This window comes from Aulonocara sp. 'chitande type north' Nkhata Bay, linkage group LG18 (genome assembly GCF_057382095.1).
Source record: "Aulonocara sp. 'chitande type north' Nkhata Bay isolate Kocher_YH1m ecotype deep benthic linkage group LG18, A_spYH_male_GT1.1, whole genome shotgun sequence".
NCBI lineage: Eukaryota > Metazoa > Chordata > Actinopteri > Cichliformes > Cichlidae > Aulonocara > Aulonocara sp. 'chitande type north' Nkhata Bay.
This window is the reverse complement of record NC_141361.1, coordinates 33,336,856-33,362,376: the sequence shown is the minus strand read 5'-3', so window position 1 is coordinate 33,362,376 and position 25,521 is coordinate 33,336,856. Positions and strand designations below refer to the sequence as shown.

General features: G+C 46.9%; 2 protein-coding genes across 4 annotated transcripts in view; both read right to left on the bottom strand.

The window, feature by feature from the left end:
• Positions 1-20: 20 nt before the first annotated feature.
• Positions 21-6,116, bottom strand: dcxr (dicarbonyl/L-xylulose reductase). 2 transcript variants are annotated; one of them, XM_086272534.1, is made up of 9 exons: positions 5,674-6,116; positions 5,431-5,509; positions 3,992-4,089; positions 2,549-2,703; positions 2,374-2,416; positions 1,821-1,920; positions 1,656-1,720; positions 599-716; positions 21-334 (listed from the first exon to the last, which is right to left on the bottom strand). In XM_086272534.1, exons 2-9 carry the CDS (start codon positions 5,480-5,482, stop codon positions 231-233), a joined length of 735 nt encoding a protein of 244 aa, XP_086128660.1. In that variant the 5' UTR covers positions 5,483-5,509; positions 5,674-6,116; the 3' UTR covers positions 21-230. The 2 variants fall into 2 exon arrangements, with proteins under 2 accessions (XP_086128660.1, XP_086128661.1); XM_086272535.1 differs by lacking the exon at positions 5,674-6,116 and having other exon boundaries at positions 5,431-5,667.
• Positions 6,117-9,497: 3,381 nt separating this feature from the next.
• rfng (RFNG O-fucosylpeptide 3-beta-N-acetylglucosaminyltransferase) overlaps positions 9,498-25,521 on the bottom strand; it is a 23,192-nt gene continuing 7,168 nt past the window's right edge. For both annotated transcript variants that reach the window (XM_086270948.1, XM_086270947.1), the window contains 7 exons: positions 22,860-22,908; positions 17,964-18,066; positions 17,736-17,889; positions 17,509-17,594; positions 17,131-17,296; positions 12,940-13,025; positions 9,498-12,810 (listed from right to left, as the gene is read on the bottom strand). In XM_086270948.1, coding sequence (XP_086127074.1) covers positions 12,735-12,810; positions 12,940-13,025; positions 17,131-17,296; positions 17,509-17,594; positions 17,736-17,889; positions 17,964-18,066; positions 22,860-22,908 — 720 coding nt within the window. In that variant the 3' untranslated portion in view covers positions 9,498-12,734. The remainder of the gene's footprint in view (positions 12,811-12,939; positions 13,026-17,130; positions 17,297-17,508; positions 17,595-17,735; positions 17,890-17,963; positions 18,067-22,859; positions 22,909-25,521) is intronic.

The window sequence follows — 25,521 nt, the reverse complement described above, 5'->3', positions numbered from 1 at the left end:
TTTCAGTAAAAAACAAACAATTTATTTTTAAACAGAGTTTTTGTTTTTAATACTGATTTTAATGCAGCAGCATGTTTTTATCTTTTAATAGCACAAATTCCATCAATGGGTCAAACAATCCTTCGGGCCCCTCGCTGGTTGAGTCCAGTTATATTGGAGACAATCACAGTGAAGAAGAAATCTGCAAGTGAAGTTTTGCTCCGAGCAGGTGGACGATGGGCTGATGTGGCTCAGCAGGCCAGGAAGCCTCCATCCACCGGCAGAGTGACTCCATTAATCATGCTGCTCTTTTCACTCAGCAGGAATAAAATGCTGTTCACAACCTCCTCCACCTCTGCACACAGACACACACATCACACTCAGCTTTACAGAGCTAACCCTGACACCACGGGGAGGATCGTGTGCAGACGAGAGGGCAGGACTGAGTCTATCAGTGTTATGTCCCTAACCCTCGACTGGGATCATGCAAACTGGTCTCACTCTGTGGACTCGTCACCTGTCTGTGGGGTAACACTTCCTCCCATGCATACAGGAGCTGAACACAAACACAGTGATGTGATCTAAGAGGACATGTCTGACCAAGACCGCTGCAACTGACCTGCGAAGCGGCCCAGGGGGATCCGGGACTTCATGCTCTTGGCTTTTTCAGGATCGCTCCAGCCCAAGCGACCCATGTCAGTCATCACCACTGTGGGGTTCACGGTGTTCACACGGATCTGATCACAAGACAACACCTGAGTTAATCGAGTCACCGAACAGACGTCAGATCCCATCTTTGTTCAGACGACCCCGATCAGACTGTTGAATACTTCATGTTAACAGCCGGACAGGCAGCAGTAACTAAAGTAACCTCCTAAAGCGACTGTATGAACCTCATACATGCTTTAAAACACTGGCTCATAGAACTTATAAGTAAGTTTGGTGTTGGCTGCTGTCCTGTTGTTTGCTTCCAGTAAATGTTGAGTTCACAGGAACTGATTCAGGTGTCGTTTAGATGCAGCCTTTACAAAACTCTGTGTGGACTTTGGTGTCAGGTTGGTGCCGACACCACTGACACCAGCTGCCAGCGACTTTTTACACAACTCCTTCACTATGTTGCACATATCACACTGTGGTGCAGGTGGGAATTTTGCAGACTTGCTTTCGGGCCTGTCGTCCTCAGAGAGCGAAGGGTCACTTAGGGTCTCTCCTGGGATTTGAAAGCCTACATCCTGTGTATGATTATGAACCTGCTGCTCTCTCTCTCAGCACCACACCAGGCTATATGAGTTTGCAGAAGCTGTTTCACAGTGCAGTGAGCCGTCCTGGCATTGGTGTGTGCTGGCAGTGTTTCACTGTTATATCAGGTCTCATCGAAGTATTCCAATGCTTTTCAACACCTTACATGACGTGAGGCACACGTGTAAATGACTTTGACACTTGAACAGGAATAATTAATATTCACATGAAATCATTTCCTGGACAGTTTCTTGCATTAGCTTATATTGTTTTCCCCGTATTTCCTGATCATTTAGAAATAGACAGCACGAACTGAACGATAACTGTGGCATCACTAACTCAGTTAATGCTTTCACAAAGATGCACCTGAGCTAACCACATTAGCATTAGTAACTGTGAGGTGGAAGCTGGACGTGTGGAACAGGACAGTGGTGTACCTGATGTGGTCCCAGCTCTAAAGCCATCACCTTACTCAGCATGTCCAGAGCCGCTTTGGTAGCACCTGAGCACAGAGCAGAAACAGAAGCTCAGTTTGTTACCCTCACTGGGCTTCTTCGTTTAAATGTGATAGAGGCTGTGGCGCCCATGTCTGTGATCCTCACAGTAGACGGCGTGCTCTCTGAGGGCGCGCTGCGATGCCTGGCTGGACACATTAACAATGGAGCCTCCCGATCCCCGGGCCTTCATACCACGAGCCACTAACTGCCAACAGACGGAGCTTTGTCTCATTGCACAGAAGCAGTTTGATGAATGAGACGGGTCAACCCAACACCCTACAAGCTCCACTCAACTGCATCGAGCTTTGTTACAGAAACTTTCCAAAACCCAACTTAACCAATAACATCAGCGTCAAACAATTCATGTAACAAAATGTCATCTGCTCATTTTTTAAGCACAGATTTGTGCACGGCTCAGACCGACAGGCGAAACACAGATATAGAGCCGGAGCTTTCAGATCTACACGAGACATTTCTTAATATCGAGGTAAAAAAACACTTTTACTGTAAGTCCCAATCACACGTTTTCTAAAGCACCCTGTCCAACACTCATTGTGACGGGTTCATTCACAGCTGAACTTCAAAGCAATGCATTTCCCACGAATCAAATCCAAAGAAAGGAAACACCGTGGTTTAATAAAGGCCGTGTTTGTTTTACCTGAGAAACCTGCACCACAGCTTTCACATTCACACTGAAAGCCCTGGAAGACACAACAGACGTGACAGGTTAGCACATGATGAGGCTCTGGCCTCGGGCTCACAGGCTTGTGCTGTGTCCTTATGGCTGGTACTTCCTCAGTAACAAATATGAAAGTTGAGAATATTTGCTTTACTCCTCAAACTTGTCAGGTGTGACTTCCAGAAATGGCTGTAGGTTGGCGCAGGCAGCGTTATTGACCAGCAGGTCGACAGGGCCGACATCCTGCAGGGCCTGCTCTGTGGCCCCCCAGTCTGTGAGGTCCACACACACCGGGGTGATGGAGGCGCACTGTGACAGGAAGTCAAAAGCAGACGGACTCGAATTAGAAGGAAGACAAGAGACATCAAATATTTATAATGAGTTTGGGCCCCAGAACTGAATCAGTCACAGGCCTCCTCACAAACAGCAAACTCTGACGAGAACAACTAAATCCAGATGCTGAACAGCTGTTCTGAGGTCAGACCAACTGTGTGCAGGGTAGCTTTGTTCTTCTTTCAGCTGCTGCCGTAGAGTCAATCAGTGAAATGCTTCTCATGTTAGCCGTGCAGATTGAAAAAAATTATTTCTCTATTATTGTATTTGCATGACGAACATACTGCAGATTCTACTTCAAGTGAAAACTACATTAAACAGCTTTTAAAGTCATCAGCCGCCGTCAGCTGATTAAAATCTGTTTGATATAATGAGTCAGAAAAGGTTTGGATGAGTTATTAATAAGATTTAAACTGAGAAGAAATCTCACTGTGCAGATCAAAGCTGTAGGCAAAGAGTCGATTAGAGTCTCTTAGGTTTATCTGTGCATCACAGACGCTCCATCAGAGAACTGACAGGAACAGCTGTGATGGGTTTCTGACATCTTCCAGGCACAGAGCTAAAGCTAAAGCTAAAGCTACGGTGACGTCAAGTCTCTCTGCAGAAAGAGGACATTTTGGATTTTTTATATGTAACGTTTTTTTTAAAGATATGACTCTCTCCTCCACAGCATGTCTTTATCCTGTCTTCCTTCTCTCTCCCCAGCAGCAGATGGCCCCGCCCCTCCCTGAGCCTGGTTCTGCTGGAGGTTTCTTCCTGTTAAAAGGGAGTTTTTCCTTCCCACTGTCGCCAAAGTGCTGCTCATAGGGGGTCATATGACTGTTGGGTTTTTCTCTGTATGTGTTATTGTAGGGTCGACCTTACAGTATAAAGCACCTTGAGGCGCCTGTTGTGAATATAAATAAAACTGAACTGGGACTTTTTTTAAAGAGGCTTTAGAAAGGTTCCTAAATATTTGTTTGTTAATTCTGTGCTTTTATAATCCATATATATCATTTTAGTAATGTATCTTTTTCTTTTGGACTCTTCTTGGACATTTTATTTATACAGCACTGAATCACAACACCAGTCAGCTCAAAGTGCTTTATATTGTAAGGTGGACCCTACGATAATACCAGACCCACACGCCTCTCCAGCTCCTCGCTGTCGGTTCCCTAACGGTGCATTTACACGTGCATATATGCTTTATGCTGATTGACAGTCCACTGTGTGGGTCAAAGGTCAGGGCTGGGGCCCCTCAGATGGGTGTGTGTGGGGTGATCACCTCCTCCACCAGGCTGTTGAGATCGGCCTGCGTTCGTGTGACCGCTATGACCTTTGCCCCGCAGCGTGCCAGAGCCAGAGCTGTGGCCCTACCAATCCCTGGGACACAAGAATCCATAAACACAAAGACTGATTACAGAGTGGACACACACACACACACATTCCACACATGTCTTAGGCTTCGTTCCACCAACAAAGCTCCTGTTATTCCACTTTCTCACTGATGACACTGGTTCAGGCTCCGTGCAGTGTCATCAGATTCCTCCAGCACACTCTGCTGAGTTCACAGTAATCAGTAACTTCATCGTCCACAACACTGTCTCACTTTAAACGTCTGTAACACGGCTGGAAGCCGACAGAAGGACATGTTAGTGTTGTGTTTTATATTTGTCTAACTTGATGTATGTGAAGGACGCGTTTATACAGCAGCCTCCGTTTGGGGCCACACAAGGAGCTATGATGGTTTGTGTTTGAGTGTAAATGAAATCAACATCACTGCTGACATTTAATGTTCTGTTCAGGAACTTGTTTGTAAATCAAGCTCAAGTGGAAATCACATGAAACTTTACATTAAGCATTGATTCGTGTAAAAAACAGAAACAGTTTCATGAGAGGAGAGTTAGGCTACGTTCACTCTGCAAGTCTTGATGCTCAATTCCGAATTTTTGATCAAATCCGATGTTTTTGTCTGCTCGTTCACAGTACAAATAAAATGTGACAGCAAACGCGCTCTAGTGTGAACGCTCAAGCGCCCGCATGCGCAAAAGAAGACGTCACACACAACGCGCTCTGTTTAGACCCAGAGCAACAGTATGTTTGACTGACGGCCTTAATATAAAGACTTCGGACTTCACGTTTCCCAGTTTTTGCTTTAAGTTATTTTGTTATTGACATAATAATGTAGATAATCTAATAATGATCCTTGTTGCTGTTTCAGAGGAGCGCTGCTTCAAAGGATAGCTGCAGATTTCTGTCAGAATCTGCAGATTATACAGCACAAATAAAATATTCACGTTGTTCCCAACAGTTTCACTGGAGGGCCAGGAAGGTTCGCGATGTCTTCTCCGGCGCTGATAGTTGGCGTCTGTCTTGCGTCAGTGACGTAAAAGACGGAATTAATGCGACGTGACCATCAAGCAGCAGTCGCTTTCTGAAACATCAGATATGCGTCTGATTCAGCACCACATACGAAAGTGACCCAGATCGGATTTGAAAATATCGGATTTGTGCCGTTCACACTGTCACCATGATGGATATGAGTCGCAGAGGGTCAGAAAAGTCTGATTTGATGCGCTTTCACCTGCAGTGTGAACGTAGCCTTAGTCTCGTGTCCCGTGACCACACTGGGGTTGGTGGGGGCATTTGCACGAAGGTGGATGTTGTTCATAAAGCAGCCTGCTGGTGTCGCTGCGTGTGCGTGCGTGTGCGTGTCTCCTTTACCTTTTCCTGCTCCGGTGACCAGAGCCCGTTTACCTGCAAACGAAGCCTCCATGTTCGGCCTGCGTGGGTGAGCGAGCCGCTGCAGGTGGAAGCGCCACAGACGGAGTTACGAGTCACGTGACACTCAGGCTGAACGTGCTGAGCGAGCTTAGCTCGGCTAAAACTTCCAGTGTGAAATGTTCCACGCGTGTTCTCTGTGCTGTTCCTCGTGTTTTGTGTTTGTATGACAGAAGAGGTACTCACCAACAGCGCAGCGGACAGAGCTGTGTGTGTTTGTGTGTGTGCGTGTCCTCCGCCTCTACACCGTGTTTGTCTTCCAGGTCACTCTGCAGCCCGTGGACAGGCACGGAGCACGCGCTCAGCCCTGCCATATAAGGCGGAGAGCTGCAAAGCTCCCGGATTCCTGTGAAATCCCCAAAAGTCATATTTTATAACCGGTCACCGCAAAAGTGTTTTTCAGGAAAATCCACAGCTGCTCGTTGAAGTGAGCAGTGCTGCACAGAGACGTCTGCAGACGTTCAAATCAGGAGGAAAGAAAAAACAAGTCCCGCTGTACAAAATCAAATAAAAAGTCCCTCATCGGTGTTTCTGCATCTATGGTGAAAGAATATTTTCCTTTCAGATGTCTATATGAGAAGAAAATCTCATGTAAATGCTTACAGCTCAATGCTTGAGTTGAATTTTTATAGTTGCTGAATCTTTGGTGAAATAAACACAACGAATCACGTTCAGGTGGGAGAGCTGGTGTCACAGCAGAGCTGGGATGATGGGAGGAGTCAAGTCTACAAAATTCATCAACCGCCTCCAGCTGGAGATGATGGTGGGCTTCAGGCTGAAACCAACACCACCAAATCTGATCTTCCTTCATGCCCAGTGGACACAGTAAACCAGATTCTGGGAACCACCATCTCCCAGGACCTAAACGTCAGCTTCCTCATCCACGCGGCACGGAAGAAGATGAACAAAGTCACTGATGCTTTGAGATTCTTGAGTTTAGACATTTAAAGTTCATATTATCATTAGTCGTCTTTTTCTAACGTAGGGGAGACCGGGGATAGTTGTAACATTTTTGACATTTCTGTCTGTAAATTGGAGCTCTTTTAAGGTAGTGGATTCAAAATGTAATGCAAAGTATTTACATGTGCAGCTATTTTCTCTGCAGCACAATTACCCATTGCATGGTATGGTCTCAAACACGAAGAGTGAAATGTTACGATTAACCCCATAGTCTGGGTTAGTTGTAACATATCCTGGGGTGAAATGTAACACAATGAAATAAGGGTACTAACAAAATATTAACATGTAATCTTTGTTTATTCAACACATGAATGCACTTAGAGCCATTTATGTAGCTGTGTGTGTGTGTGTGTGTGTGTGTGTGTGTGTGTGTGTGTGTGTGTGTGTGTGTGTGACAGAATGCAGAAATCTAGCTTTTGAACATATTCCAACCCCCCAAAAAAGACAAATTATGGAATTTTCTGCAACTGAATATTTCATTAATTTTGGTTGGTCTTCCTTGAGTTTGGCCTCATTGGCTCAGTGGGCATTATAACCTACAACTCTTGCACCAATTTTGAACATAACAATGAAGCTGAAAAAATGTAGTTGTTCACCAGCATCGCAATTCCATTACTTTTTATCCTGGCTTACCTTGGTGTGGTTTGCAAAGTGCTTCAGAACGATGAGGGAATCTGTTTCTTGCACCCATCCTGATTTATTTCCACTACCAGTACTTCCTACTGGTCCATCTCTGACACAGAGGTCTGCATAATGTATGTGTGGGAACACAAACAGTGAAGTAATTGTGTTGCCAATGGCATTAACCACATATACAAATGTGACCAGTGAACCTCTCTCTGCTGATGTCGTTGCCCCAACTTGTTTAATATAAGTTAAAGTAATAGTGTGGTAACATCTGCATTATTGTTACAACTAACCCAGACTGTTGCTGTTACAACTGACCCAGAGTCCTATAGCCATGAACTAGCTAACATTACAGCCAACGGCTAAAACATTAGCACTAAAGACCTACACAGAATATATCCCCATAGACATACAAATAACATAATTTAAGTTTGATGAGTTTAACTGCAAAGCAGATAATGCTATTACAAATTGAAATAAAGTAGAAAAACGTACTTTTTGGCATACAAATGACTTTTTTTCATGTTAAATTGTTTGTGTTTGACAAAATGTGCTGATTTTTCACATGTGATAGCAGAACTGAATTGGGCGTGCACAGGATGAGTCACATCATTTGAAACTTAGCCCTGATTGGAGAAATTGGAAGTGTTACAACTGACCCACGTTACAACCATCCCCGGTCTCCCCTACATTTTAAAGATTTTCAGCTACTTTCCAACTTTGACACTTCAGCTTTCAACAGTTCTGCACCTTCAGCTGGAAGATTTGTTGATTCAGCACATTGAACATTTCAGCTCTCAGCATTCGCACTGCAGCAAATGCATCCTCTAGTTTAAGTCACTGTAATCATCCAATGAAACACTGCTGTGATTTATTTCCACAGCACACTAAATGTGTCTGTAGATCTACTGTAACCTGCCCCCCCACTAAATGTTCACTTCTCCATTTAACGTTATTGAATATTTTCTGCATAATATATATTTGATGTATTTCATCACATACTTGGACACACGTGTTCCTCTCAGGCACTGGGATGATCTGCATGTAATTATAAATCATATGATGAGGTCACAGATTTGATCATCTGTTATCCAAAAGCTCGTTTGTTGAACGTGATCACTGCGAAGTTCTAATCAGAGTTGATGTTTCTGTGTTTCCGGGCCACCTGCACACTCTGTGCTAACATTTAAAACAGTGAGTGTTACTGAAGAATATACGAAGACTCGTTAGAAATAATGTTATTAGTCTGCACAACTCAGAAACCCCCATCCATTTTCAGGAAATGCTTTTGGCACATGTCCATTAGTAGAAAAGGGGTAAATATTTTTCTCCTTTTAAATAAAATAAATAAATAAATATCTGACATTTCTAAAAAAGCTAATTAAGTTAAGAAATTACAAGTTTGTCAGTGTTGGAGAGAGAGACGCTGGTGAGATATGGAAAAATAACTTCATTAAACCAATAATTAGAGTTTCAAGATCTCAAGTTAGTTTTATGTGCCTCCTGGGTGGCCCCCAGCGGTGCAGGGCCCCGGGGTCCTGAATATCCTCTGGATAATTTAGCGCAACTAAAGAAAACTGACAAACTATTAGAGGAAAAATGCTGAGTAACATCACAGCATTTTTCCTAAAATAAAGTCCTTCTTATCTAAATATCAGGGAACATGTGACCTCCGTGCTGTAGCCTAGCTCCTCCTGTTGTCCTGTTTGTTAGCGGCCCGTTTAAGGCTGGTTGCCTGCTGCATCCTGAGCATGTGTTCAGGGTGAAGAGGCGTCACATCGTCTTCCAGGTGTTTTTCTAATCAACAAATGTAGTGTACACGGTGGTGTTCACATTGACGACTCAGAACATCCACCCCTGGCTCCTTCCAGTGTGGAGGAGCAGCAGCTCTGCTCCACCCGGGTCCTCTGGCACGTACTCAGTTTCCCACATTTCTCTGAATGTCTGTCGATGTGTCATCACTTCTTCAGTTTGCAGCATCTCTGCAATTGATTTGTAGCTGTTTTGTTGGGCTCTTTGACCTCCTCCAGGTCAGGCTTCAGCGTTGATGACACAGTCGTCCTCTGCAGCTCTGATGTCAGTCTGGGCTTGAAATGCTTCCTCACGACTTTCCTCGATCTGTGCTGAAGCTCCAGGTCTGATCCGGAGGTTTTTCTCATGTCTGAGTGTGCACTCATGTTGACGTTTGTAAAGCTTAGCTGTTTATTTCGGAGCGTGAACTGCAGTCCTGAGGGGAAAGCTCCTCGTCTTTCATTCATCAGCATCAAACTGCATCGTCTGCCCTTCCTCTTCTTCACACTGACTTTTATTTTAAGCTGGTGTTTTGGATGCTGTGTGCAACAAAAGCAAAGCGGTGACTTTGAACTCCATGCTGTAAGGCATCGAGGTAACTGGTATTACATAGATTTTTAAAACTTACACTGGAAAAGTTGTTTCTTGCTGATTTTATTTTTGAATTCACTTGTAGCTCCGCTTTTCATTTGCACACTCCTTTTTGTCTGTGCTCCATCCACGGACACTCAGCTGTGATAAAGGACTACGTCACATGTTGATCCCAGCGAGCTCATCAGTTTGTGGTTTAATTATAAGGAGACCCTCCCGAGGAGGCTGTGTGACTCAACCTCCTATAAATCTGACAGACGTGCGATTTCAACATGACACTGAATATTTCCATGCATCGTCTCGGTTATGTGGTTTTCTCTTCAATAGATCAATGTGACAGAAACACTTAGGAATGCAGGAAAGCTTTATTGACAACAAAGCAGTGGCAGCTTTGACAAAAACACACTCACTCACTGACCTGCAGTGGGACTCGTGGTGTGGGGTTTGGTTTCTAGTCTTGTGCAAACAGGCTGGTGCTGTACACCACCAGCTTTCACCGGCAGAAGTGACTGAATATACAGATCAGAGTGGGCGGAGACAAAGAACCGGTTCATTCTCCTCTCTTTGAAAGACAGAGCAGTGGAAGTTCAGCAAAAATCTTCACACGAGAAACTCGACGGTGACACATCCCTGCACCGTGCTCACTGGTCAGGATGCTGTAAATGTGTAGAGTCGTCTAAAAGCAGAAGATGCTGCTGCTGGTCGGTGCTATGAAGCCTGATTTGGGGCTCCTGCAGCTAAAAGAATAAGCCTCGTATTACGCTGTGCTGACCACTGTGTGCTACTGACAGCAGGACCTGTTTGATAGAACAGGCTGCAGGAAGCAAACATCCACTGTAAGTGTAAGCTACAGCTTATTATTACTGAATCACTGCTGGTGTTTGTGAAAACAAAGTGCTGACCCTTGGACCTGACTGAAGCTCCAAACTACAACCAACATTATTCATTTCATGAACTGATGCTGAGGTTGGCTTTACTCCAGCCTGTGACCGCCCATCATTCCTGTGGAGCTAAAACTACAAGACATGCAAAGCAGGTTTACATAAAACCCAAAGAGTCCGCACGGACACTCCCCACGTCACCACAGCTGGTAACGTTGTAGGAGTGCCAGGAGCAAAGCAGCGCTCGGCCACAGACAGGAGGTCACATGTCTACTCGTATCAAACATTCATGTTGATCCAAGTTCATGTCTGTCACTAATATTTCATATGACCTCAGATCCTAATAGAATGAACATCCTGTTCTTGCATCGTGAGCGTACAAGTACATGATAGTACAGTGAGGTCCTTCCTGTGCGCACGTCTACATGTTGGACTCACAGCAAACACCAATCTTTCAATGACCCTGTTTAAAACTAAACTACAAAGCAGCAGAACGATGTTAGTGTCGCTTTTTACCACCATCTGCTCCTCTGCAGCAGTCCGTCTAATCACACAGAAACAGAAAACAGTAGGGGTGCAACGATACTCGTATGGATATTGAACCGTTCGATACAGAGCTTTCGGTTCGGTACGCATATATATCGAACAATACAACATTTTTAATTTATTTGATCAACTTTCCTTCTGACGGTGCTGTCTGTGTTGAGCGCTCAGTGGATCTGCGCTCGACAGTGCAGCCTAGGCGGAGTAGTCGAGCGCAGATCCACTGAGCGCAGGGCAAGCTAGCGAGACAGAAGCTAAGCTCGTTGCAACATCAATCAATCAATCTTTATTTATAAAGCACTTTTCATACAGAAAAAATGTAGCACAAAGTGCTTTACATGGCAAATTGAACCTCCCCCACCCTCATTCAGATCTGGCGTTTGGAATTATTTTGGTTTTCATGTGACGTATGACCCTGAAGGTAAGCGCGTCATGGACTAAAGTAAAACAGTATGTTGGATGTGCCATGCAATGCTCAATTACATGGGTGGGAGCTAGTGTGTTAGCGCAGTTAGCTCGTTAGCGTGTTGGCCGTCCAGCCCCACACACGGGGCGATCCGCGGTAGCTCGTTAACGGAGATTTGCCGTGTTGTGGCGTTAACGTCATTTCAGATTAACGCTGACAGCACTAGTGGGAACACAACGAATATGACTGCACATTTACTCCGACATCATCCTAGTGCAAAGACAAGTGGAAGCAGACAAAAACAACAAGCACGCATGCTACAAACTTTACCCGAGTCATTTAGACAGCCGTTAGCACAGGATTCTCCTTATGGGGACCTGATATGTTTAATATGCTGCTGAGAATATAGCCCAGAAGAAGCGGATAGTAGAGCTTTTATTTTGAAAGAGACATTTCTCTGTAATAAACTCTTTTCCAAAGATGAGTGATTCCTCAATCAGATAGATTTATTTTTTTTATCCCTTTGTTGTTTCAGCAACATTAAATTTAAAAACTGTACTTTTGAGTTAAAATATATATTTATAATTTTAATAAATGACAAATTAAAAAGGCGTGAACATTTTTTTGTATCGAAAAAATATCGAACCGTGAATTTTGTGTATCGTTGCAGCCCTAGAAAACAGGCGTCACAATAATAGACCTCATGCTTCTTCAGACCGCAGCTGAAACAGCCAACCAGCAATCTTCTACCTCCTTCAAACTGTTTTAATACTTTTTAAAAAGCTTTTAAACTCCAGTCAGGGATTTACCAAAGTAACAGGAACAGAGAGGTTTCCACATACATCTGTCATGTAAGAGCTGTTGACCTAAACTCGCCGAGCTCAGGGAGAAGAGAGGCTGCGTTTTACAGTCATGATTTTCCCCTCGGCTTTACCGTCGCCCTTTAAAAACAACTTTGGCTTTGTTGGCTTGAACGACGCACAACCTGCACACGCATGAAGCATTTGTACACCAGCTGTCCATCATTGTTAGCGTGACTTTAGCAACAGTCACAGTCACTCACAGATAATCGCCCCGCGGTTACCCGGAGCTCAACCAGGGTCACTGAGGGTCTCAGAGAGGCTTTCTAAGATCATCATGTGTCATCCAATCACGTTCATGTTCGGTGTAGATGCAAAAGTGAACGCCTCATTGTCGTCCTGAGCGCTGTTCTTGAACTTCACCTTTTCAGCTTCCGCTCGACCATAAAAAACATGCTACAAATATATGTTGAATTGAGAGAAGGTCGACTCTTAAAAGCGTGTTAGAAGTGGAGAAACTCTGCTCTGCAGGCCTGGATGGTCTTCAAACAGCTTCTTTGGCTTCAGTTTTTAAGGCTTCACTGTGTGTTTAATGAATATCAGAGAGAGTTCAGAGCGACTCTGCAGGATAAATGTTCACACTGGAATTCAGTTTCTGTGGCGCGGTTTGAGCTCTGGACACCACTCAGTGTCAGGATACAGAAGGCAGTGGACCGTCTTAAACCTGTGAACACAAAGAGTTCATTACAGGAAACCATCAACAATAATTAGAACAACTGTGATCGCAGCTCATACAGATGGTAAACGTAACCATGCTTCCTGATGTTCAGACACAGCGAGTGTCAGTGTTTACCTTGTGGGGTCCTCAGCCAGTGAAAACCCTCCAACCACACCGACTACATTTCTTCTGTTCTCAAACCCTCCGTAACTCAGAGTCACCTACAGCAAAACAATCATACAGTGTACAATAAATCAACATTTAATGGAGACTGACGTCACAGCTGCTGCCACTGAAAACCCCCTTTATGTGAAAATGACGGATTTTAGTGAATCTAAACAAATGTATACATCCATCCATCCATCCATCTTCATCCGCTTATCCGAGGTCGGGTCGCGGGGGTAGCAGCCTAAGCAAAGAGGTCCAGACCTCCCTCTCCCCAGCCACCTCCTCCAGCTTGTCCGGGGGAATACCAAGGCGTTCCCAGGCCAGCCGAGAGATATAATCTCTCCAGCGTGTCCTGGGTCTGCCCCGGGGCCTCCTCCCGGTGGGACATGCCTGGAACACCTCGCCCAGGAGGCGCCCAGGGGGTATCCTTGCCAGATGCCCGAACCACCTCAGCTGGCTCCTTTCGATGTGGAGCAGCAGCTGCTCTACTCTAAGCCCCTCCCGGATGGCCGAACTTCTCACCCTATCTCTAAGGGAGAGGCCAGCCACCCTTCGGAGGAAGCTCATTTCCGCCGCTTGTATCCGCGATCTCGTTCTTTCGGTCACTACCCACAGCTCGTGGCCATAGGTGAGGGTAGGGACGTAGATCGACCGGTAAATTGAGAGCTTCGCTTTTACACTCAGCTCCCTCTTCACCACGACTGACCGGTGCAGCGTCCGCATTACTGCAGCCGCAGCCCCAATCCGTCTGTCGATCTCCAGCTCCCTTCTCCCATCACTCGCGAACAAGACCCCGAGATACTTGAACTCCTCCACTTGGGGCAGGAACTCATCCCCGACCCGGAGTGGGCACTCCACCCTTTTCCGGCTGAGAACCATGGCCTCAGATTTGGAGGTGCTGATCCTCATTCCCGCTGCGTTACACTCGGCTGCGAACCGCTCCAGTGCGAGCTGGAGGCCCTCACCCGATGAAGCCAACAGAACCACATCATCCGCAAAAATTAGAGATGAGATTCTGAGGCCACCAAAGCGAAAGCCCTCCGCCACTTGGCTGCGCCTAGAAATCCTGTCCATAAAAATTATGAACAGAACCGGAGACAAAGGGCAGCCCTGGCGGAGCCCATCACCCACCAGGAACGAGTCCGACTTATTGCCGGCAATGCGAACCAAGCTCTTGCAACGGTTGTATAGGGATTGAATGGCCCGTAGCAATGGGCCAGACACCCCATACTCGCGCAACACCTCCCACAGGACGCCCCGAGGGACACGGTCGAATGCCTTCTCCAGGTCCACAAAACACATGTAGACTGGTTGGGCAAACTCCCATGCACCCTCAAGTATCCTCGAGAGGACAAAGAGCTGGTCCAGTGTTCCGCGACCAGGACGAAAACCGCATTGTTCCTCCTGTATCCGAGGTTCGACTAGCGGACGAACCCTCCTCTCCAGCACCCTGGCATAGACTTTCCCGGGGAGGCTGAGGAGTGTGATCCCCCTGTAGTTGGAACACACCCTCCGGTCCCCCTTCTTGAAGATGGGGACCACCACCCCGGTCTGCCAGTCCACAGGTACTGCCCCTGATCTCCACGCAACATTGCAGAGACGTGTCAACCAAGACAGCCCTACAACGTCCAGAGCCTTCAGGAACTCGGGGCGGACCTCATCGACACCAGGGGCTCTGCCACCAAGGAGTTGTTTAACTGCCTCAGTGACCTCGCCCCCGGAAATTGGTGGGTCACACCCCTCATCCCCAGACTCTGCTTCCTCCCCGGAAGACGTGTCAGTGGGATTAAGGAGGTCCTCGAAGTATTCCTTCCACCGCCCGACAATTTTCTCAGTCGACGTCAACAGCGCTCCGCCAGCACTATACACAGTGCAGGTAGAGCACCGCTTTCCCCTCCTGAGACGCCTGACGGTTTGCCAGAATCTCTTCGAGGCAGTCCGAAAGTCTTTTTCCATGGCCTCTCCGAACTCCTCCCACACCCGAGTTTTTGCTTCAGCCACTGCCCGAGCCGCATTCCGCTTGGCCTGTCGATACCTGTCGGCTGCCTCCGGAGTCCCACAGGCTAACCAAGCCCGATAGGCCTCCTTCTTCAGCCTGGTGGCTCCCTTCACCTCTGGTGTCCACCATTTGGTTCGGGGATTACCACCACGGCAGGCACCAACCACCTTGCGGCCGCAGCTCAATGCAGCAGCTTCGGCAATGGAGACGCTGAACATGGTCCATTCGGACTCAATGTCCCCAGTCTCCCTCGGAATGCTGTTGAAGCTCTGCCGGAGGTGTGCGTTGAAGATCTCGCGGACTGGGGCCTCTGCTAGACGTTCCCAGCACACCCTCACTACGCGTTTAGGTGCACCAGGTCTGTCCAGCGTCCTCCCCCGCCACCTGATCCAACTCACCACCAGGTGGTGATCAGTTGACAGCTCAGCCCCTCTCTTTACCCGAGTGTCCAGAACATATGGTCGCAGGTCTGGTGATACGATTACAAAATCGATCATCGACCTACGGCCTAGAGCATCCTGGTGCCACGTGCACTTATGGACACTCTTATGTTCGAACAGGGTGTTCGTTATGGCCAAACTGTGATTAGCACAGAAGTCCAATAACAAAGCACCGCTCGGGTTCAGATCAGGGAGGCCGTTCCTCCCAATCACGCCCCTCCAGGTCTCGCTGTCGTTACCCACGTGAGCATTGAAGTCTCCCAGCAGGACAACAGAGTCTCCAGGTGGAGCACCTTCCAGCACCCCCCCCAGGGACTCTAAGAAGGCTGGGTACTCCGAACTGCCACTCGGCGCATAAGCGCAGATGACAGTCAGGACCCGTTCCCCGACCCTAAGGCGCAGGGAACAAACCCTCTCGTCCACCGGGAAAAACCCCAACGTACCGGCAGCAAGCCGAGGGGATATAAGAATACCCACCCCAGCCCGCCGCCTCTCACCAGGGGCAACTCCAGACTGAGACAGAGTCCAGCCCCTCTCCAGGAGACTGGTTCCAGAGCCCAGACAATGCGTAGAGGTGAGCCCAACTATATCTAGCCGGTACCTCTCAACCTCACGCACCAACTCAGGCTCCTTCCCCACCAGAGAGGTGACATTCCATGTCCCTATTGCCAGTCTTGGCAGCCGGGGGTCGGTCCGCCAGGGCCTCCGCTCCTGGCCGCCACCCGGCTCACAATGCACCCGACCCCTATGGCGCCTCCTGCGGGTGGTGGGCCTGCGGGAGGATGGGCCCATGTCTCCTCTTCGGGCTGTGCCCGGCCGGGCCCCATGGACTAAGGCCCGGCCACCAGACGCTCGCCCTCGGGCACCCTCCCCGGGCCTGGCTCCAGGGCGGGGCCCCGGTAACCCTATCCCGGGCAGGGTAAACTGTTCCCTCGATATTCTTTTCATGGGGGTCTTCTGAATCGCTCTTTGTCTGGTCCCTCACCCAGGACCAGTTTGCCATGGGAGACCCTACCAGGGGGCAAAAGCCCCCAGACAACATAGCCCCTGGGATCCCTGGGACACACAAACCCCTCCACCACGATAAGGTAGCGATTCAAGGAGGAGCAAACATTAAATACAAAAACATGTAGTTAGGGCTGGACCAGCTGACCCTGAATCCTCCCTTAGTTATGCTGCAATAGACGTAGACTGCTGGGGGATTCCCATGATGCACTGGGTGTTTCTTCTTCACTCATGTATTAACAGACCTCTCTGCATTGAATCATATCTGTTATTAACCTCTGTCTCTCTTCCACAGCATGTCTGTATCCTGTCTTCCTTCTCTCACCCCAACCAATCACAGCAGATGGCCCCGCCCCCCCTGAGCCTTGGTTGGGTTTTCTCTGTATGTATTATTGTAGGGTCTACCGTACAATATAAAGCACCTTGAGGCGACTGTTGTGATTTGGCGCTGTGTAAATAAAACTGAACTGAATTCTTTGTAAGGTTGTATTTCCTAAATGTTTCCTAAATGCATCAAGATATTAAACTATATTGGGATGAATCTGAGCTTCCGTTATCAAACTGAGTGGGTTGGTATCATCTCCCGCTCACCTTTAGTTCACACTGGTTTTGTGGGTCATTTTATAAAATCTGTTAACTGAACTACATTTAGAAGTTTTTCAGGTTTTGTTTCAGAGCTCTGTAAAACGCCGTCCCCGGCCACCTCTGGCTCACCTGCTCCAGCACAGTGTCAATGGGCAGCTTCTGCAGGTTCTCCAGGTGAGAGTGGAAAAGGTGCGTGTGTGTCAAAGCGACCTCCAACAGCGCCTCGATGATGTAGCCGATGGTACAGTCATCTGGAAGTCGGATCTTCTCTGCTGTGCTGATGAAATTCCCCAAACTGAAAACACAAGACAACAGTGTCCAAGCTGAGCTTTCTCAGGATCAACCATGCAGAAAATCAAGAGGACGTGTCACCCTCACAAGGGCTGCGCAGAGATTTGATGCGAGTTGAAAAGAGCATGCATATGTGTATAAATGTATATATTTTGCACCAGAATGTACAAAATATAAGAGCGTAGAAATCCTTTCAAAGCAGAGGCAGCATCCTACCTGGCCCACGGACTCATTTTCAGGGCCAGACCTCGACTGATACAGAAACCTGCTCCACCTGTAGCAAACCAGAACTTGACAGACACCTGAACCAGAAAGGAAAGAGCACATTAGCTAGCTCTTATTACATGTCGCCAACTTTCATGTCACAGGGGACTGTGGACAGCGTCGCCAAATTTCCCTTATTTGTGTGCGAGTGGAGCCATAAAAGCGGAAAGCTGACCCACCGAACCGTCACTCTTGACCCTCTCTGCAGCCTCTATAGGGTGATCCAGACTGGGCCGGCCCAGGTAGACGTCCTGGCTGTGGTGGTAAGACGAGAGCAGCTGCAGCAGGCTGGGCAGGATCACGTAGTTGTCATCATCCACGTGGCAGAACCACCTACGACGCAAACACACAGGGTCAGACGTGCAGGCTGAGTCAGAGCTAACTGCTCCATCCTTGCAATCACTCACTTCCTCTGAGACTCGATGAATTTATCGTACTCTACAGACATCTTGCAGCACAGAGCCTGTCGGGTGTGAGCTGCTGAGCAGTTAGTGTTGATGATGTTAGCTCCTGGTGAAGAGACAACAGAAAAGACTTTAACCTAAGATTTCTTAGAGCATCCCACTGCATCTCCATATGTAGACTGGATATAATGGCAGTAACTCTGCTTTGTTTCAGATCTGCATCGATCCATGTGGCTACAGCACATTATCTTTGTGATGAGACAGCATAAGGGTTTGAATAGACTCCTGCAGAGCTGTGTGCAAAATTCTAAGAGTTTTATAAACAGACAGTGAGTGAAGAAGAAGAAACACCCAGTGCATCATGGGAATCCCCAGCAGCATAACTAAGGGAGGATTCAGGGTCACCTGGTCCAGCCCTAACTATATGCTTTAGCAAAAAGGAAAGTTTGAAGCCTAATCTTGAAAGTAGAGATAGTGTCTGTCTCCTGAATCCAAACTGGAAGCTGGTTCCACAGAAGAGGGGCCTGAAAACTGAAGGCTCTGCCTCCCATTCTACTTTTAAATACTCTAGGAACAACAAGTAGGCCTGCAGAGCGAGAGCGGAGCGCTCTAATAGGGTGATATGGTACTACAAGGTCATTAAGATAAGATGGGGCCTGATTATTTAAGACCTTGTATGTGAGGAGCAGGATTTTGAATTCTGGATTTAACAGGAAGCCAAAACAGGAGAAATCTGCTCTCTCTTTCTAGTCCCTGTCAGGACTCTTGCTGCAGCATTTTCAAGGTTCAAGGTTCTTTATTATTTGTCACATGCATAGTTATACAAGTATAACACACAGTGAAATGTAGCCTGACACACTCCTCGACATACATATACACACACACACACACACACACACACACACACACACACACACACACATATAGTATATACTCTGTGTGAATGTGCAGTAGTAGCAGCAAGCAGGTGAATTCTGTACATTAATATGAATAGACATCTGACTATTTTACAGGATAGACAATATAAACATATTTAAAATTAAAGGAATTGAAATGTACATTGTGCCTTGGTTTAGTGTCTGGAAGAGTCCTGTCTCAGTCAATTATAGATGATGTGAGAGGGCGGGTGTGTGTGTTTAGGGCACGGATGGCTTGGGGATAGAAGCTCCTCTTGAGTCTCTCTGTCCTTGCCCGGAAGATGCGGAACCTTCTACCAGATTGCAGAAGTTGGAACAGTTTGTTGCCAGGATGGGACGGGTCCTTCAGTATCTGCGCTGCTCTAGTCCGGCATCTCCTGGTGTAGGTGTCCTGAAGCGGGGGGAGAGCAATCCTGCAGCAGCGTTCTGCTGTACGGATCACTCTCTGGAGAGCTTTTTGGTCCTTCACACAGCTGTTCCCAAACCACGATGTCATGTTCTGTGTGAGGATGCTCTCCACAGCGCCTGTATAGAAAATCCTGAGGATCTTTGGAGAGACCCTGAACTTCCTCAGTTGTCGTAGGTGATACAGGCGCTGCCTAGCCTTTTTGGTCTGGACCTGAATGTGGGCAGCCCATGTCAGGTCTGAGGAGATGTGGACACCAAGATACTTGAAGGACTGCACCCTCTCCACTGGAGCTCCATTGATGATAATGGGCTTGTAGTCTCTGTGCTGACCCCTTCTGAAGTCCACCACCAGCTCCTTGGTCTTGCTGACGTTCAGCTGGAGGTGGTTGTCCTGGCACCACGATGCCAGATTCTTCACTTCATCCATGTAGGCCACCTCATCGTTGTTGGAGATGGCACCCAACACCACTGTGTCGTCAGCAAACTTCACAATGGTGTTGGAGCCATGGGTGGCCACACAGTCTGAAGTGTAGAGGGAGTAGAGCAGTGGCGAGAGGACACATCCCTGAGGTGCTCCTGTGTTGATGGTGATGCTGTTGGAGAAGCACCTGCCCACCCTCACCACCTGAGTTCTGCCAGTGAGGAAGTCCAACACCCATGCACACAGACTGTTAAGTCCCAGATCCCTGAGCTTTGTGAACAGTCTGCAGGGCACTATTGTGTTAAACGCTGAACTGTAATCAACAAACAGCATTCGCACATAGTTACCCTGTTTCTTGTCCACGTGGCTGAGTGTGGTGTGTAGGACGTGGGCGATGGCATCCTCTGTGGATCTGTTGGATCTGTAGGCGAACTGCAGCGGATCTGTGGTGTCTGGGATGGAGGAGGAGATGATGTTCTTCAGCAGCCTCTCAAACACCTTCATTACTACCGAGGTCAGTGCAACTGGCCGGTAATCGTTCAGGGATGAGGGTTTGCTGTTCTTGGGCACAGGGATGATGGTGGATCTTTTGAAGCATGTGCGGACCACAGACTTCGCCAGGGACTCGTTGAAGATGTAAGTGAACACACCTGCTAGCTGGTCAGCACAGCAGCGCAGCAGACGGCCGGTGATGCCGTCTGGCCCCGCCGCTTTCCTTGTGTTCACTCTCCTCAGTGCCGCTCGGACGTCATGCTCCGCGATGCTGGTCACCGGTCTCTCGCTGATGACATCACTGTCCTCGGTAGTCAGGCGGTAGATAGCATTAGCCGCCTGGCTAACCTCGAAACGGGCGTAGAATCGATTCAGCTCGTTGGTGAATGCAGAGTCAGCGTTGATCGGCGCAGTGTCCCTGGCTTTGTAGTCCGTAATGGTGCGTAGTCCGTGCCACATACTCCGTGTGTCGCCCTGGTGGAAGCGGGACTCCACACGTTCCCGGTACCTGCGTTTGGCATCTCTCACCGCGCGCCGCACGCCGTATGAGGCCGCTTTGTAGGCCGCTTTGTAGGCGCTCATATCGCCAGTGGTGAGACCCGCGTTGTAGGAGGCGGTCCTGGCGTTTACTCCAGTGCGGATCGATCTGTCCATCCACGGTTTCTGGTTTGGGAATGTGGTGACTCTCGCAGTGGGGATAATCTCCTCCGCTAGCATATTGACGAAGCATACTGCTACTTCCGTAAACTCGTTGTCGACTGCGCATGCTCTGAGCATGTCCCAGTCGACGTCGTTGAGTGCGTCCTGTAGCGTAGCTTCTGATTGGGCAGTCCACCGTTTTACCTCCCTCGTGGTCACGTCTTCCCTCCGTATGCTTTGTTTATACTGGGGAATGAGGAAGATGGCATTGTGGTCAGACTTCCCAAAAGCCGGGTGTGAGACAGCTTTGTAGCCCTGCTTGTATGGCGTGTAGCAGTGATCCAAAATCCGATCCCCTCTCGTTGGACACGAGACATGCTGGTAAAAGTTTGGCATGACTTGTCTGAGGTTTGCTTTGTTAAAGTCTCCTGCTACAATGAGGGCTGCGCCCGGGTCCTTGTTTTGAAGCGAGCTCAGCACATCATGTAATTCGGACAAAGCCATACCTGTGTCTGCTTGGGGTGGGATGTAGACCGCCGTGGCGATGACTGAGGTGAACTCACAGGGCAGATAGAAAGGGCGGCACTTAATGCTCAGGAACTCCAGATGTGGCGAGCAGCCGCTGGAGAGAGTAGAAATGCTCCTGGCATCACAGCACTTTCTGTTTATCATGAAACACACTCCTCCACCTTTGGTTTTGTTCGACTCTCTCTCATTTTGGATTAGCTGAAGGCTTTTCAGGGAGTTTTTAGGACTTCCTGATAATAATGAATTACAGTCGTCCAGCCTGGAAGTAATAAATGCATGAACTAGTTTTTCAGTGTCACTCTGAGACAGGATATTTCTAACTTTAGAGATGTTGCACAAATGGAAGAAAGCAGTCTTACATATTTGTTTAATATGTGCATTGAAGGACATGTCCTGGTCAAAATGACTCCAAGGTTCCTCACAGCGTTACTGGAGGCCAAGGTAATGCCATCCAGAGTAAGAATCTGGTTAGATACCATATTTCTAAGCTTTTCAGGGCCGAGTACAATAACCTCAGTTTGATCTGAATTAAGAAGCAGAAAGTTAGCGGCCATCCAGGTCTTTATGTCTTTAAGACATTCCTGCAGTTTAACTCATTGGTGTGTGTTATCTGGCTTCATGGACAGATAGAGCTGGGTGTCATCAGCATAGCAGTGTAAATGTATGCTATGTCTTCTAATGATGCTGCCTAAGGGAAGCATGTATAATGTAAACAGAATTGGTCCTAGCACTGAACCCTGTGGAACTCCATAATTAACCTCAGTGTGTGAAGAGGACTCTCCATTTACATGAACAAACTGGAGTCTATTAGATAGATATGATACAAACCACTAATTATTCAAATCAAATACCTACAACAGTGTACTCTAAGGGCTGTAATAAAATATTATGCTCAGTTTCTGTGCTGTGATGAGCTCTGGAACCTGACTGAAACTCTTCAAATAAGCCATTCCTCTGCAGATGATCTGTTAGCTGTGTTAATGTAGCAGATAAGCACAAACATAACTGTGTTGTAACAGGAAGTGATTGATCTATAACTGTCTTTATGTGATGCAATTTCTCTGACAGCACCATCATCGTGCATCTCAGTTCTAAATATTTCAAAGCTAACTGTCCACAGTGCTGACACGCTGGCAGGAGCTGGGCTTCTTTGCTTTGGGACACCCAGAAGTCAGGTTTCACTCACAGCACTGTGGACTCAGTCATCATTTTTCAGCCTACTTCAGTCTTTTTAAAGGTCTAATTTTTAACGTTGTAACAACAGCTTTTGTTTGTCCAAATGGTATCAAAAAATACTGCTGAACATCAACAGTTTCAAATATTGCATTCTCATTATCAGGATGAGTGTACACACGCTGTGAGAAAGGTCAGTACTGCACAAACAGCAGTGCACAGTCTCCACTGTGTCAGTACAACATGTGATCACACTGCTGCAGCAGTCTGAGGGACATTTTGGTTGTCATCCTTTTTCCCTGTAAAACTGGTTCCTCTTACCAGTCCTCATTTGCAGCTCCTTGTCATCACCATCAGTGAAAATGAAAGTCTGAAACAAACAAGGAAACGCTGTCAGAGTTGTGCAAGTGCACAATTACACAAGCTAATGCTCTGCAGTGAGGATGCAGTGAAGAACAGCTTCGCTCCTTTGTTTGCTCTCCTTGATCAAGACGAGCATTTGCAAGAGGAAGAGCAGAGATGGAGAGCAAGTAAGAAAGACCACTTCATTTACTTTAGAAACACACGGTCACCAGCTGCACCGACTCTTTATTTCAAATTATTTGTGCTACATTCATCAGCTGACTCCTCACTCTACACTGGGACTGATTATTTGTGCATAAGGTGACATCAGGCTGGACTTTACATCGTTCCTTTAATGTAAAATAAATGTAGCACATCCACCCCTCCCCTTTACAGCTGCAGGTCCAACCCAACCACCTCTTCCAGCACTTCAGGAGACACACTGAGATGGTCCCAGGACACGCTGGAGAGACGATATCTCCAGCGTGTGCTGGGTCTGTGCCATGGTCTCACTGGGAGGAGGACTTGGCCCCAGTCACCTCATCTAAGGGTCATTTCAGGCATCCTACATTCCCAAACCATGTACAGCTCCGGCCTCAATCATTTTTCTCCTTTCTTAACCTCCTTTATACTGTATGATTACACAGGTCTGCAACCAAAACACTGCACAGGATTTCCTGACTGTTTCTTATAGATTGTTACTCACTGAAACCAGGAAAATATTTTAAAAATTACATACATTACACCTCTTTGCTTAGGCTGCTGCCCCCGCGACCCGGCCTCGGATAAAGCGGATGAAGATGGATGGATCTGGTCAGATTCTCTTGCAAAACTCATGTTTTTAGTTTCATTAAGCAAAATTTCCTTTTTTACTCTGGAATCCTATACTTGAGTCAAAAACATATCCAATAAGGATTTCTTACATTAACTTAATATTTCTAAGATATTTCTAAGACTCTTGAGAAATAAAAGTAGAAAACGTGAGGTACTGAGGGGCTTCAGCAGGCGGGCGGGTGCGGTGGGTTTGGTGGTGTGAGAAGCTCAGAATAGTGATTTATTTTCACCGCTGTTGGGCTTTTTTTAATGTAAATAACTGCACGTGATGGAGGGAAGTGGAGTTTTTGGATTCAGCACCCTGAAAAACATAAATTGACCAAAAACATCCAAGCAGCTGAAAAATGTGTTGTTTTTTTGCAGATCTGTGTGATTTCTCTGATGATTAGTTAAATGGAAGGACTGCATGTGACAGGAGCTTCAGTGAGGAGCAGCCTTCAGTTTCACAGGCACATTTACAGTTTTTTCTCATTGCTTAAGCACATTTTTTGTAACTATTGGCTAATTTTGTAAAACTCTTCACACAAATAAGAAAACCTGTCACCCAATAATCAAAACATTGTAGTTCTCTTGCAAAAGCAAACACAGAGATTAACTAGATTAACTCTTCACACCTTTGTAAAAATGGTGTTTCCGTATCAAACAGTACACACAAGCCATCATCTACTAAGCACACAATGCGCCAACTGCACACTGATGGTATGAATACAAAACACATCTGGCTTTTGCTTTCTCTGTGCACAAGGTAGGCTATGTCAGTTTGAGCTCATACTTCTGTCATAGATCCATAAGCATAGAGGGATCCAAACTTCAAGTACTGGTGTTTATTCAAACACATCAAAACAAACACAAGTGTTCATTTCCAAGTATAGGATTATTTGCAGTCGCCATAATGACTATATGGGTTACTTGGTCTGCAGTGAACATGCTTCCTCTGCCCCAGCATCTGGTCATCTAGCAACTCTGTAAAGTCACAATTTCAGTATTTTTACATCAATGGTATTGGTGTGTTTCTCATTGGCATATGGCAGTGCTACAAGTCTTTGTGCGAAGTGACTGTACTCACCGATTCTCATTTCAAAATGTCCTTATGGTACTTGATACAGTGTAGCGGCTCGAGTTAGGCTGACCAGCTTCCCTCAGGGTCATTCCACGGTTGATGACATGGTCCACTATTGTAGCTCTGATGTCATCAGCAATTCTATTTCTTACTCTTCCTACCCTTCCTCTCACCCCTCCTCATCTTCCTCTCCCCCCTCCTCGTCTTCCTCTCCCCCCTCCTCATCTCCCTCTCCTCCTTATCCTTGTCGTCCTCTTCATCCTACTTCTTCCTCTCCCCCCTCCTCGTCTTCCTCTTGCTCCTCCTTGTCCTTGTCGTCCTCTTCATCCTACTTCTTCACCTCCACGTCCTCTTCCTCGGCCTCCTCTACTTCTCACTCTTCCTGCTCCCTCCATTGTACTCCGCACACACAGCTTACCTGTATTATAGTGCTTAGGCTGATTGCAAAGTGAACTAATTATCTAAAAAAGTTTTCACATGTGAAAGTGTGCCAGACAGTTGACAAATTAGTGTTAATGATAGCCATACATGTGTATACTTTTGCTAGGAGTGTGTTGGAAATTTGGTAATTGAGTGTTGTGCAGTGAATTGTGCCTACAGTTTTGCACAGTGTGTGTTACAAAATTGCAAACTGAGTGCAAAGCAGTTTTTGTGCTTTTAGTTTTGCAAACTCACTGAGTGGTTTTGCTATAAGTCTGAATAGTTTTAGAGATTGTGCTACAGGAATCACAGTTAGGGTTTAAGCAT